General features: G+C 44.7%; 1 protein-coding gene across 1 annotated transcript in view; it reads right to left on the bottom strand.

Annotated features, from left to right (window-relative positions):
* Pde11a (phosphodiesterase 11A) overlaps positions 1–13,052 on the bottom strand; it is a 270,583-nt gene that overhangs the window by 28,904 nt on the left and 228,627 nt on the right. Inside the window, exons 16-18 of the mRNA XM_057754935.1 lie at positions 9,351–9,428; positions 7,736–7,799; positions 1,318–1,392 (exon numbers count right to left, since the gene is read on the bottom strand). Coding sequence (XP_057610918.1) covers positions 1,318–1,392; positions 7,736–7,799; positions 9,351–9,428 — 217 coding nt within the window. The remainder of the gene's footprint in view (positions 1–1,317; positions 1,393–7,735; positions 7,800–9,350; positions 9,429–13,052) is intronic.

Genomic DNA, 13,052 nt, shown 5'->3' with positions numbered 1-13,052 from the left:
AGCTTGAAGGAATTTGGGTTATAGGTTTTACAAAAGAACTCTATGTATCCTCAACTAATACTTTTCTTTTCAAAACCAAATCTGATATGACCACCAGAAAAAATAAAGGGGATTTCGATTTCCCCTATAACCACATACTGCCTTGAAAACTAAGATCGCCGGTCTGTATGTCAACATGTGTGGTCCTCTGGCCTTTTACAGGTAAGCAACTAGCTGAGTCGCCAGCCTCGGCAAGACTGCAGCTGGGATTTCAAGCAAGCAAAGCTGTTCAAGATGGAAAAGGGTCCCGCTGCCTTCTCTGGTGTTTGACTAGCAGGTGTGTGGAAATGCAAAATCTCACTGACTGTTCCAAACGTCCGAGACTTGGTGGATTGGAACCTCAAAGAGACCTTCTTGGCAACTGACACCCACTCTGTGCTTCTGTAAGCCTACTGTGTGCTGCTTGGTAGGCTTTACAATACTTAGCCTACTCTTGGGGTGACCAGGGAGGCTGTTTTCAGCTGCTCACTAGGACTGAAGAGGCTGGCCCCGCCCCGAGGGTGGTGACGTAAGCTTCTTTATCTTGAGGGCAGGAAAGGCATCCCCAGATTATGATCAGCATTCTCAAATAAGGATTGTATGAGGTAATCCAAGAGAAATAGCATGCTGACCACCCCACAACCTGGATTCCCCACGTTTCAGTTTGAAAACAAAGAAAAGAAAACAGTCTGAAATGATTTGCTTTGGGGGGTTTGAAAGTTTGGAACTGAAATATAAGAGCCAGCTTGCTCCTTGAGGCTGGACAGCTTGACTTTAACTCTAGGCTGTTATTTCTTCTTCTTCTTCTTCTTTTTTTTTTTTAAAATATTTATTTATTTATTATGTATACAGTATTCTTCCTATGTGTATGCCTGAAGACCAGAAGAGGCCACCAGACCTCACTACAGATGGTTGTGAGCCACCATGTGGTTGCTGGGAATTGAACTCAGGACCTTTGGAAGAGCAAGGCAATGCTCTTAACCGCTGAGCCATCTCTCCAGCCCCTAGGCTGTTATTTCTGCTCTAAAGTGGGCATGCGTGACATGACATGCCCGCTCTGGCTCTGAGATGTTCTGATCTGCCCTGCATGCTGTCTCTAGAGTGCCTGCTTCTTTGTTCCACTGTGGGTGCCGGGAAATGCTTGTTCAGCAGTCTCAGTCAGAAACCTGGGATCATGGTGGCTAGCATTCTTGTTTAGTTAAAGTCCTAAGCTTTCGGGACTTCTCCAAACCCCTTCTCAGCCTTTCCCATTTCAAGCCGTGGTTTGGATCTACCGTGATGGTGAAAGGACCGGCTTACCGAGGGAGTGAGCTTGAGTTCCGACCTCTCCCGATCTCCTTGTTCAAAGAACTCGCTGGTTACAAGTTCAGCCACCTGAAACACAGAAGCATTTTAAGATGTTTGTAGTGTAGACACCATGAGACTCGGAAGTGATTTCTGGCTTACGTGCAAGGAAATGTTCTTATTTTGAAGAGCCTGGCTTTCGGGCTGTCTGAATCTGTACTGAAAGCACTAATTTACGGTAGGCCCCAATTGTTTTTCGCTTAATTCTCGGCTTGCACTGGCGTGTAAGAACAACGTGCTGATTGCACCACTTCCGCTCCACTGTACCCATAACACAATGCGCCACCCCCAATCGCAGGCACCTGCAATCCCGCCCGCACCCCCCGCCCCCCACATACACCCGCGACCTTGGATGATCCAGAGACACATCTTAAAGACGTCTGTGGTTCTCAGGATCATTGTAGAAAGAGAGCTGATAGAACAGACAAATGCCAATTGGGCATTTCTGAGGACACTAAGGTGTGCAGCTAGGGAGTCTCTGAACTCACTGGAATTGTAGTATATTGGAAAACTTGTGTGTGTGTGGGGGAGTGCTAGCCTAGATCCTCAAAACTGCTTTTTCTCCATTTTAATGCTCTCACAGAAGAGAAGAATCTTATGCCCTATAAAAGCGAGATGGTTTAATTTGGTCAGGTACATAGAATCAAGATAATTTTCTTAAATCAGATCTGGTGTCCTGGGTCTATAATCATGGCTATTCGGGATTCGGAGGCAGCGTCTGCCTGGTTATAGTGAGCTCAAAAATACCCTATGAAATTTAGTGAGAACAGTCTCAAACAGGGAAAAGAGGCCTGGGGATAGAGTGCACACTTGATGAGCATTCGGTCCAAGCATTATGAAAAATGATTATTTATATGTACCTGAAGAGATGTATCATAAAATTTAAAGACAACATCAAACTTAAATGTGTACCTATATAACCACAGTTAAAACAAGAGAAGCAATATTAAAAAACGCAAATATCCAGTGAGGTCAGATTTCTAATATTTCTGGTAAGAAGCATGGGTCATAGTCAAGAACTCAGCTACTTGGAAGTAATAAGAAGTTATTCAGAAAGCCATCCATGTCCCCCTGGTTGTGGGTTCTCACCTTTCCAGCCTCAGCCCCTACCTTTGATTTCCACTCTCTGAACTCTTTTCCCCTGTGACCTGGCTTTTAAAGGAGAAACAGTCTCTTTTAGTCTCATTAACCAGGCTCCAACCCCCCCCCCTTGCTCAATTGCCTCTGAAGTTGTATTTTTTTTGTTAAGATTTATTTATTATTGTGTATACAGCGTTCTACCAGAATAGGGCACCATATCTCATTATAGATGATTATAAGCCACCATGTGGTTACTGGGAATTGAACTCAGGTCCTCTGGAAGGGAAGAGCAGCCAGTGCTCTTAACCTCTGAGCTATCTTCCCAAAGCGAAACTGCGTGTCTTTTGCATTAACATAAATGCACACAAGGTGCCCCAAGCAGGAATCCTGTGTACTCCTTGGAAAGCCAAGGCACTATCAGGAACTCTTGATCTTCCTCTCCTAGAGCAGTCCTGCCCAGTCCCCTCTGCTCCCCTCACAGTTTGACCTGAACCCCTGGCTTGTTTGTACTTAAAACGCCCATCAGGATCATCAAGTGGCTCCTGATTGGATGTTTCATTAAAGAAGGATGTGGGGGGGGGGAGTGGGAGGGTCCACTGAGGAAACCCATATATTTCGAGTCATGTTCCTGAGGAAAGATGAGTGGAAAAAAACCATAGCTACAATGCATTCTGAGAAGGATTATTAAAAAAATAAAATGAACGTCTAGGAATACATAATCTCCAAATGAGTCTTGCTTGTAATCCTAGCACTTGAGAAGCTGAGGCAGGGTGATTGTCACGATTTTAAGGCCAACCTGAACTACAATATCAGATTCTATCTCAAAATACGTTTTTAGGGGCTTAGTGATTAAGAGAGAGACTGCTCTTTCAGAGGACAGAAGTTCGAATCCCAGTACCCACGTGGTTGCTAACCACTGTCCATAACTCCAGTTCAAGGGGATTCAAAGCCCTTTTCTGGCCTCTGGGTGCCATGCACTCACATGGTACACAGATACACAGGCAGGAGAAACACCCACACATATAACATAAAATTAAATCTTTTTGGTTTTTGGTTTTTCAAGAGAGGGTTTCTCTGAAGCTTTGGAGTTTGGAGCCTGTCCTGGAACTAGCTCTTGTAGACCAGGCTGGCCTCGAACTCACAGAGATCTACCTGCCTCTGCCTCCCGAGTGCTGGGATTAAAGGCATGTGCCACCACTGCCCAGCTCATAAAATTAATCTTAATTAAAACAAACCTATACATGTACGTATTAATATAGATATATGCACAAATGTGTATGCTTACATTTTAATTTTAAGGGTGTGCATGTGTGTATTGGTTGGCGCATGTGAGTGCAAGGATGTCTGTGCACATGTGAAAGCACATGTGAAAGCACATGTGGAAGCCAGAAGCAAGTGTCCAGTGTTTTGGTTATTTTCCACTTATCGAGGCAAAGCCTCTTGCTGGCCCCACCCTTGCCACTTCTGGCTGGTCTAGCTAGCCAGCTTGCTCTGGGGATGCCCTGGTCCCGCCTCCATGTGCAGGGATCACACACTTCTGCCCCGTTTTACACAGTGTCATGATTCTGTGCATGGGAGACCTTGGCAGGTGAGAGCCACATAATGGGGGCGGGGACCTTAAAACATAGATCAACTTGGAGGCTTGGTATCAGACAGACAGACAGACAGACAGACAGGAGGCCTTACAGAAGACAGTCTCTCATACAACTTTGTGCAGTTTCCACTGAAAGAGAGTGAGCACTATCCCCAAGGAACGTATCATTTTGGGAGAAGCGATTGGCAAACAAAATGCTGACAGCGTACAATAATAGCTGCTGACTGTTCTCCCGGGCACTCTAGAGGAGCGCTCAGAAAGGATTAGCAGGTTTATAATGAGGGATGAATGGGGACAGAAAAATCCAGTCTGTCTCGTGGAAACGACGATGAAGCTGCTGCTTGATTCCAAACTAGAAATATTAAAATTAAGGTATGCTTTAAATGGAAATATTAATTAAGACCCAGCCGTGAAATAAGAATCTCATTAATGGTATCGCCAGTGTACTTATGGATAAAATATCTGAATGAATTAGGTGACTTTCAGCAAAATCTTTTTAAAAATAAATTTAAATGACTTCTAAAAAATTGTGTGTGTGTGTGTGTGTGTGTGTGTGTGCGTGTTTGCCACACTGCCTGTGGAGGTTGGGGGACAGCTTTGCAGGAGCTGCTTTTCTCTTTGCACCTACCTTATGGGTCTGGGGACTAGAACTCAGGTTGTCAGTCCTGTCATCAAGCGCCTTTATTTGATGAGCCATCTGGCCCAGCATTTTTTTTTAAACAGAAAAAAATAGCTCAGAAAATAAATTAACTACATAGTTCTCTCATGAAAGCTGTGAGACCTCGGGTCCTCAGATGAGGACACAAGAGAAAACAGATGACATTCGTCTACTCCTGAGTGCCAGGAAGCAAAAAGAATCTAAGATGTTCACACAGAGGAGAACCACGGTGTTTTTGTTTTGGTTGAATGCTGAAGAGCTTCGTGCTGAAGAAACCGTAAGTCTGTGACTCTACGAAGCCAGTGTGCTGCCTTCTTCAGGTGAGAAGTAGGCCGAGAAAGCTACTTAGCCTTCAAATAATGTCATAGGAGACCACGGGAAAGGAATCATTTTCCTACTGGAGCTAAAAAGCCTTGGAAAGAAAGTCTGAGCGGTTGAAGCATCCCACAGGGAGCCAGGCCCACTGCTGGTGGAGACTTCACGGTGAACGCCTGGAAGGCTCGGGATCTCCATGGACCATTGGCTTCGAATGTTCTTTATCTCCTCCCTCGCAGACTGGGAGGGCTGTGGTGGTGTTGTGTGTGTGGAGGTGGCTGTCTGATGTTGTATTTGAGGCATGTTTAGATCCTTAAGTTACACCCAGACCTGTGGTAGAGATTCTAGACTGGGAGCCTGACGCCCTGACTGATAGGCCAGCCGATTTGCCTTCCCTGGGGAGAGAATGAGTATGCTTTGTCTGGAAGGACTCTGAGTGACATTTCTGGTGATTTTAAGGGCAGACTGTACTATTTACATTCTCACAAATGATTTCTGACTTTCTTCTGGCTGGGCATAGACATGGATTGTAGCTTCTGGCAGAGTACTCTCAGGTGAGAAGTCTGGACTGGTGGATTACCGAAGGCATTTCATTTCTACTGTCAGCTCCTCGGTCAGGCCATCAGCCCAGTCCAGGATGAGAGCAGATGTGCCCGGCACTACGAGTGTGGCCCGACGAAGAATTGTAAACTCGCTTAGAACATGAGATTTTTGTTGTTGTTTTAACTTTACTGCCTGGTTCTTGGCAGGAGTTTTGCAAGCGACACTGTCATGATGTAGTGTCAAAAGGTTAGACCTGTTTAAGCAAGTGGTTCCAGGCTGAGGAGAGAAGCTCGGCCCTTTGTGAATAAGAGTGTGGCTCTAATGTGCTGGGATCTGTTTTATGTGTTTTGGTTTGTAAGTTTTCTCCTCAGAAATCTGTACCATCTCAGCTTTCCCCGCTGCAGTTAACTATTCTCCAATTTCAGCCATGGCTTTTGCAGCCCCTCAGCCTTCTCCCTTCTGTCCCTCCGCTCCTGCCTCTGTTTCATGGAGGTCTTACATCTTGTACGTCTGTGTCTTGTTCACACTCCAGCCCCTTGTCTCTCCACTACAAGAACAAGTTCTGGATTCGGACTCAAAGCTTACATCTAGTGTGAGCTTGTATATCTTGGCTAGTCTTTTATTCAGATTTCTGGTTTAGAAACTGTTCCTTTCCCAGGGTGAAGGTCACCATTGATTGTTTCCATGGAAGTAGTCCATTGGTGAAAAACTTCTGGTCTGAATGGTTACAGTGTTAGTCCGAGGACAGTGACCCTCAAGGACACAAAGAGGAGAAGAGCAAGTCTCTGTCTATTTCAGCAGCTGCTCTCTATAGAAGACCTTGGGCTGCTTAGCCTTGCTAAGTCCCATCCTTCCCATTTGTGAAGTGAATGAATTTCTTAAAACTCTAAAAACCTCACTCCAAACTCTGTGGCTAAGACAACAGGAAGTTATTCTTGCATAGTTCTTGGGGCCAGTGGTTCACACCAGGGTGATGGGCAGAAGCCCAGGGGTTGTCGGTGTGTCCTTTTGAAGACTCTGTCTGATCCTTGCCTCTTTTCAGTGCTTGGTAGCTTCTAGCACTTCTTGGGGTGTAGACATGATCACTTCAGCATTTGTTGGACTCTCACGTTGCCTTCTCTTCTGAATCCTGAGCTTTCTCTGCTCTTTAACAAGGACATTTGTGATGGGAGTTGGGACCCATCTGGATGGTCCAGGTTCTTCTCCCTCAGCAGATCCTTACCTCTACTCTTGCAAACAGAAAACTGTCCTTTTCTTCTCAGGGAATGGTTATAGGTTTCTGGGATCGTGACACGATATCTCTGTGTTGTGGTTACTCAGCCTTTGTACTAACTACCTACCATACACGAAATGAAACATCACAGGCAAAAAAATCATTTATTATTATATGAATATACCTTATCTCCCCCATAAAAGGTATCGCACAAAACTTAGCGAATTTTTTGTTGACTGGTCCTGCACTCAGGAGGCTGAGGCAGGAGCATTACTTGACCCAAAGAATTTGAGAGCAGCCTCAAGACTATAGAGTTATCCTGGCTCAAGAAAAACAATACAATAAGATTAAGTTAAAGAGGGGGAGGAAACCTAAAGAGCTATTGACCCCTCTTAGTAAACAAGGATCTTGGTAGTCAAGCAGCTGGGGAGCTATTATATTATATTCAACAATATATCGAATATAATATGTTATATTATATTCAAAACTACCATTGCATAAGAAATAATGCAATGCTTGGGTGTTTGAGAAACTGTAAAATAACTATTAGTCTTGATAAAAAATTAAATGGGACACAGCACGCATTGGCCATAGAGCCCTCTGATGCTTAACTAGTACTTGAAAACAGAACAGAATTTCACTTTTCCTATTTTCTTTTTCATGAGTGATAAACAGGATCTTTTGCTAACACAAGATTACTTATTCAAAAACAGTATTTTTTTTTCTATGAACAGTTTGCCTTCAGGATGGTCAAAGGGTGCTTCAGATTTAGCACGTTACAAAAATCTTGCAGCCAGAAATAGCATTGTTCAGTGGGAGCACAGGAAGAAAGATTGTGGGGTAAGATGGCCTTCCGGCTTGGCCGGCTGTGGCTCCGTGCCAGGCCGGCACCTGGGCAAAGACTGTTCTCCGTGCTCAGCCCCGCCCCCTTCAGTTTCTCCTCTGCTGAGCTCCGCCATTAATCACTTGCCTGTCTGGAGATCTCCCACGGTTTGGTCACGGCTCCAAGGTCACAGGCTGTCATTAACATTGATCTGAAAAACAGAACCGAACAGCCTGAACGCTCCTCCGCTGCATTCCTAAACAAACTCACTCTAGATCCATAAATAAATAACACGGAACCGGGGTCAGCCCACGTCTTTCCTCCACAAGGGGCCACGTTGTTTAAAGTCGCTTGGTTGTGCCTCTCCCAGGCAGCCACTGCTGCCTGGAAGACAAAGGCCTCTCACATCCTCCCGGGTCGCCCTTTTGTTTCGTCTGCAGCAAATTGAGGAGAGCAGGAGAGCCCTCTGTCTACACCTGAGGCAAGCAGACAAGCAGGCTGTGGCTAAAATAATGTGCAGTGGGGGCTCCCTGCCTGCCCCCCAGCTTAGCCATAAGCAAGGCGATCAGTATATCACCCTGCGTGGCTGACTTAACACTGACGACAAAGGACAGAAATCCACACTACAGAGGTGAGATACACGCTGTGTAGGGCGCTCTTTTATGTTCACAGCTCCACAGAGCCAAGATCTCCCCGAGGGAGCCACACTGTGTCACTTGGGTTACTACCTGGTGGCTACCGCTCTATTCACATTCTCAAAAAACAAACGAACAAACCAACAACCCAAACCATACCCAGCTAAGGCGTTCCTTAATCTTGCACGCTAAAACACAGGCACAACAAACGTGAATCAGGTTTTCCAGGGGTGGATTTAACTAAGTTTCACACTGAACCGTGGAAGCACTGGAGATAACTCAAATCATTGATAGAGAGTACTATCAGATGTGGTGGGTGGGCGGAAACTAAGGCATATCTTTCGTCTCCCGTCTGCTGCTGGAGAGTAAACAGCACGGGACGGAGCCCTGGGAGGTGCGCTGGCTGGCTGCTTTTGGAAGAAAGAATGTGTTGTGAAAGGTCAGAGGATCGTCCTGCTGTCAGCTAGACTTTTAAACCCTGCTGGATCTCAATGTCTTGGAAACATGTCTGCTGCCCAGATGGTGGAGCAGGATTGGAGTGGGCAGGGGCCCAGCTAACAATGGGTCATTCACGGCGAGCCAGGCAGCGCCAGCCCCAGCCAGCCCCTTGGACCAGAGCACTATCCAAACACCCCTATGCTAAGCTTGTGCGAAGAGGGGACAGCTTGGTCTGTTGTTGGGCTCTGATCCCCTGCAGCAGCATTTGGCAGTGCTGGCTTTCCCCCTGCTTCTGTCCTAGGGGCTTTCCTAACTAAAGGACTGACTGCTGGCTGACAAAACCTTCACTGTGACTTCAGAGAGGGACCCTATTCTTATTTACAGACCAAAGTGCAGAGAGATTAAGTAACAGTCTCAAGGAGAATAAAGGGTTCAGGATTCTGTGTTTATCACGAAGCTACCAGACTGCTCCACTTCTGTGAGTGCAGCTGGGAGCATGACCGTGGGTAACACCCCAGAGGTGTCTACTGCACAGGGAAAAGTCCCTGTGAGGCTGCTTACTCCGACAAATTGGGAGAATTACTTAGGTTCTATTCAGCTGATCATCTGACTTTTCCAATGTGCACAGAAAAAGCATGACTAAAATATCCAATAATGCAAAGTGTACCCAAATGCGTGCTTTTTCTTACCGAAACACATCACGGTGGCTTTTGATGTTCCAATCGTAGTCTCCTTTGCTGACAAGCTCAAAGAACTCAGTTCTTCTCCTGCAGGGAAATCAAATGAAAGAAGGGGAGAAACCCCTGGAATGAAATTTCTCAGTCTGTGGAGTGACATAAACACATTTGTGGGGAAAATATAAGACCACCTGAACTCAGTAACTCAATATTTGAAATCACGAGGCTGAAGAACTATCAAAATAAATCACTTAAAAATGTTGAGACATCAAGAGGAAGCAGCAATCATTCCTAAATGTACTTACAACAAAGGACAGTATAGATCCGTGAAACAGAACACAGTGCAGACAGTGTGTTGTGAAGCCACCGTGACACTGGAAGTCAGAGGAGGCAGGCAAGGACAGACAAAAAGCAGGAGACTTCAGAAGGTTCTCTCATCACCCCACACGGGAAACTCAAGACAAGATAAACTCCCTAGCAGTAAATTCAAGACGAAGATTTGTTTTCCAGCTCAGAAGAATAACAATAACTCGCCACCTCGGTGTTTGAGTTCATAGGGTACAGGGTCAAGCAGTAGCCATGTCTAAACTGTAGCTCATTTGTCTACTTGCTGTACTTGCCTGCAGGGAGTTACTAAAGCCTTTGGAGCCTCCATTTCCCAAGGAACAATTTGGGTATTTCGTTTGCTAACTCACAGACTTACTGCGGGGATTAAATGAGACAACTGGCGTGTATAAGCAAGTAGCACAGTGCATAAGTGTTTTACACACACAGACACACACCCAGACACCCCCCCACACACACACACACCATGCCTATGCCTATACATCTCCCGATGTATGGGAAGGACAAAGGAGGTATATCTTAAAGTTATGAATATAGGGAAATTCATTCCCTTTTATTCTTTATTGTTTGAGAATTTCGTACAATCATATAATGCGATTTGAGAAAAGTTCATCCTCAATTCTTTTCAATTCTTCCTCTAGCCCTCCCACCACCTTTCAAATTCTCTTTCAAACAGTTAATGAAAACTTGCTGCCTAGCCTGGCAAACGGAGTTGGAACCCCCAAGCCTACATGGCGGAAGGAGAAAACTGACTCTTGCAAGTTGTCCTCTGACCTTCACGGCCTGCCAGCCGTCTGTTCCCTCCATGCCCACTTAAGTATGTAAACGCCAACAGCCCCAGGTCTCCCATGTGCAACTGAGTAGCATCACCTGAACAAATTCTCCAATGATAAAACGTTTACTAGTGAGAGCTTCAAGTGAGAAAGTCTTAGAATCACCGAAACCAAACTCAGTCATGGGATTAAAATGAGATGAACCCACAAAACTATATACTACCCTTGGATCCAGACTTTTTTGTCACGGGGAAATATGTCGTTAACTTCTCAGACAGATCATTGGGAACCTTGGCTCTCAAGGATGATGTCAAGCACCCTAGCTAGTGAAAAGCAACTTACTGGAAAATCTCATTTATAATCAGGTATGTTTTTATTAGGCTTTTATTCTGCTCTACTGACATATGTGCCACTCAGAAAAATAGCAGTCTTCAAAAAAAAGGGCATCATTCGAACAGAACTACTAAAATCACCCTCAAAAATAATCCCAGAGATTTCCCATCCGGCATCCGGCACTGCGCCGAGAGCCTTCCTGGCTTGTGGACATCCTCAAGGCATTACAAATGAGAAATCATCACTTCTATGTACATTTTTATCGGTATTTTTTGTAAATATATATATTTGCAAAATGTAGAATGTGTACGTGTATAATATCAGGTACAAACATTGTATTTAGGTAATGCCTTTGAATCTTCAGGAAGTCCATAGAGGTGAGGAAATTCTGTTGCTTCAGTGACAGGCAAAATTAGGTCTTCCCTACAATGCCAGCTCCAGAGTCACCAGGTAGGGTCGTGAAAGTTGTATGAGCGGCAGGATGGCACCTGTCCTTACTGTGTTCTCCCAGGAAACCATATATCTACAGTTCATCTCAACACAGACCCCTGGACTGGTGTGATGGTTTGGTGGTTAAAAGCACTTGCTGGTCAGTCAGATGACATCACCCACATAACAAGCTGGGTGTCCCTCAGATGCCCATGACTCCAAGAGATAAGGCATTCCCAGTGGCCTCTACCTAAACACACATCAGCTGCACACACGTTTGCTTACACACACACCGTATACACACACCACGCACATATCAATTGGTCAATTAACCAATCAACCATTACATTTTAGATAAAATGAACATCTTAAAATGTGGATCCTGAAAAGATTTCTGGACTTTGGCAAAACATCTTGGAAAGGGGACTAGAAAAGCAAAGGTAGATGAAATTTTCAATGGTTATAACCAAAGGAAAAGCTGCTTATTTTATTGTTTTCTTTTTGAGTCAGGGGTCTCAATACACAGCCCACACTGGCCTCAGACCTGAGATTGCCCTGCCCTAGCCTTCTGAGAGCACATGTGTGTACCACTGCACCGCGAGTATGTTTAATTTTTAAGTGAATTTTCTCTTCGGTTTAAACTAGCACTGGGCTCTGTAAGATCCCAGATGACATCACATGTTTGATACTGCAGAGTTGTCAATACTATGAGTAAATCGGCATACCACAGCAAGTCAAGGGCTATAATTACTCTAAATGCTGAAAAGTTGGAAGATGAGATAACACAAGAACCCAGCAGTTCGACCAAGTCACAATCACAAGACAAAGAAATGCAACGGTGGAGCTTGCTGCAGTCACTGCATTGGGATCTGGATCCCTAAGGGTAAGAGCCACACTTTACCTGCTTACATATTCTCAATGAGTAGCACAATGCCTGGCATAAAGACAGCATCATGGTTCGGACTTCCCAATTTTTATCCCATCATCCTATTGTTAGAAAGGGGATAAGTCTGTGAGCTGTCTAATGGCAGTTTGAAATATATCAGGAACTCCTAAAATTTTTGCCTGTCCACCTACCGCAGGCCTTCTGCCCTAACACTGGAAGTGTTTTCGTGGAATAACTCCTCAGGCTTTGTCAAAATACAAGAATGTTTGAGAGACAGCGGTGGGTTAAGCTCCACTGGTCACTAACATCTTATTGTTCATCAGTTTCTTCTTTCCAGTCCTGTGGCTGGCTGAATACGGAAACTGTGGGAGTTGAAAAGCAAAGAACACAGTGGGGTCTTAATAAACACTCACTGCATGATTAATGAGTGAATATTTCTGTCTGAATAGCAGTAGCAATATTTGTTGAAATCCTACCGTATATTTTAATAATTTATCTTGATATTACTGCAATTTTTCAAAGGAAGGTTAAACTATTCTTCTAAACAATCCAGAATCATTCAGTCCATATGACTGTCACCGGATGCTTTTGAGACATGCTCCTAACCGCCTCCATTTGTAAGGACAATGGCACAGAAACCATTCGCTTGGACAGCTCCCATACTTGCTGATGAAGGGTGTCGGTAGGACACAAGAGGAGGTGGCAATTTTCAGACCGAAGAGTCATCTGATTAATTTATAGAACCAATCTAAAAAGGCACTGGGCACCTGAGTGGCTGCATAAAATCTGAATTGTTTAGTAATTTCCAGTTTAAATAATAGTCTGAGGCAATTATTTAACTATTTGTCACGGAGATCTGTCAGAGCATACGTGAGGAGCTCTAGGTAATTATTCTCTGTAAGCCTAGGCGCCCCTGTCGGGTGAGACTGGGTGCATTTAGGGTGTCAT

Source organism: Chionomys nivalis, chromosome 22, assembly GCF_950005125.1.
Source record: "Chionomys nivalis chromosome 22, mChiNiv1.1, whole genome shotgun sequence".
Classification (NCBI taxonomy): Eukaryota; Metazoa; Chordata; class Mammalia; order Rodentia; family Cricetidae; genus Chionomys; species Chionomys nivalis.
This window is presented reverse-complemented; position numbering and strand designations above follow the sequence as displayed.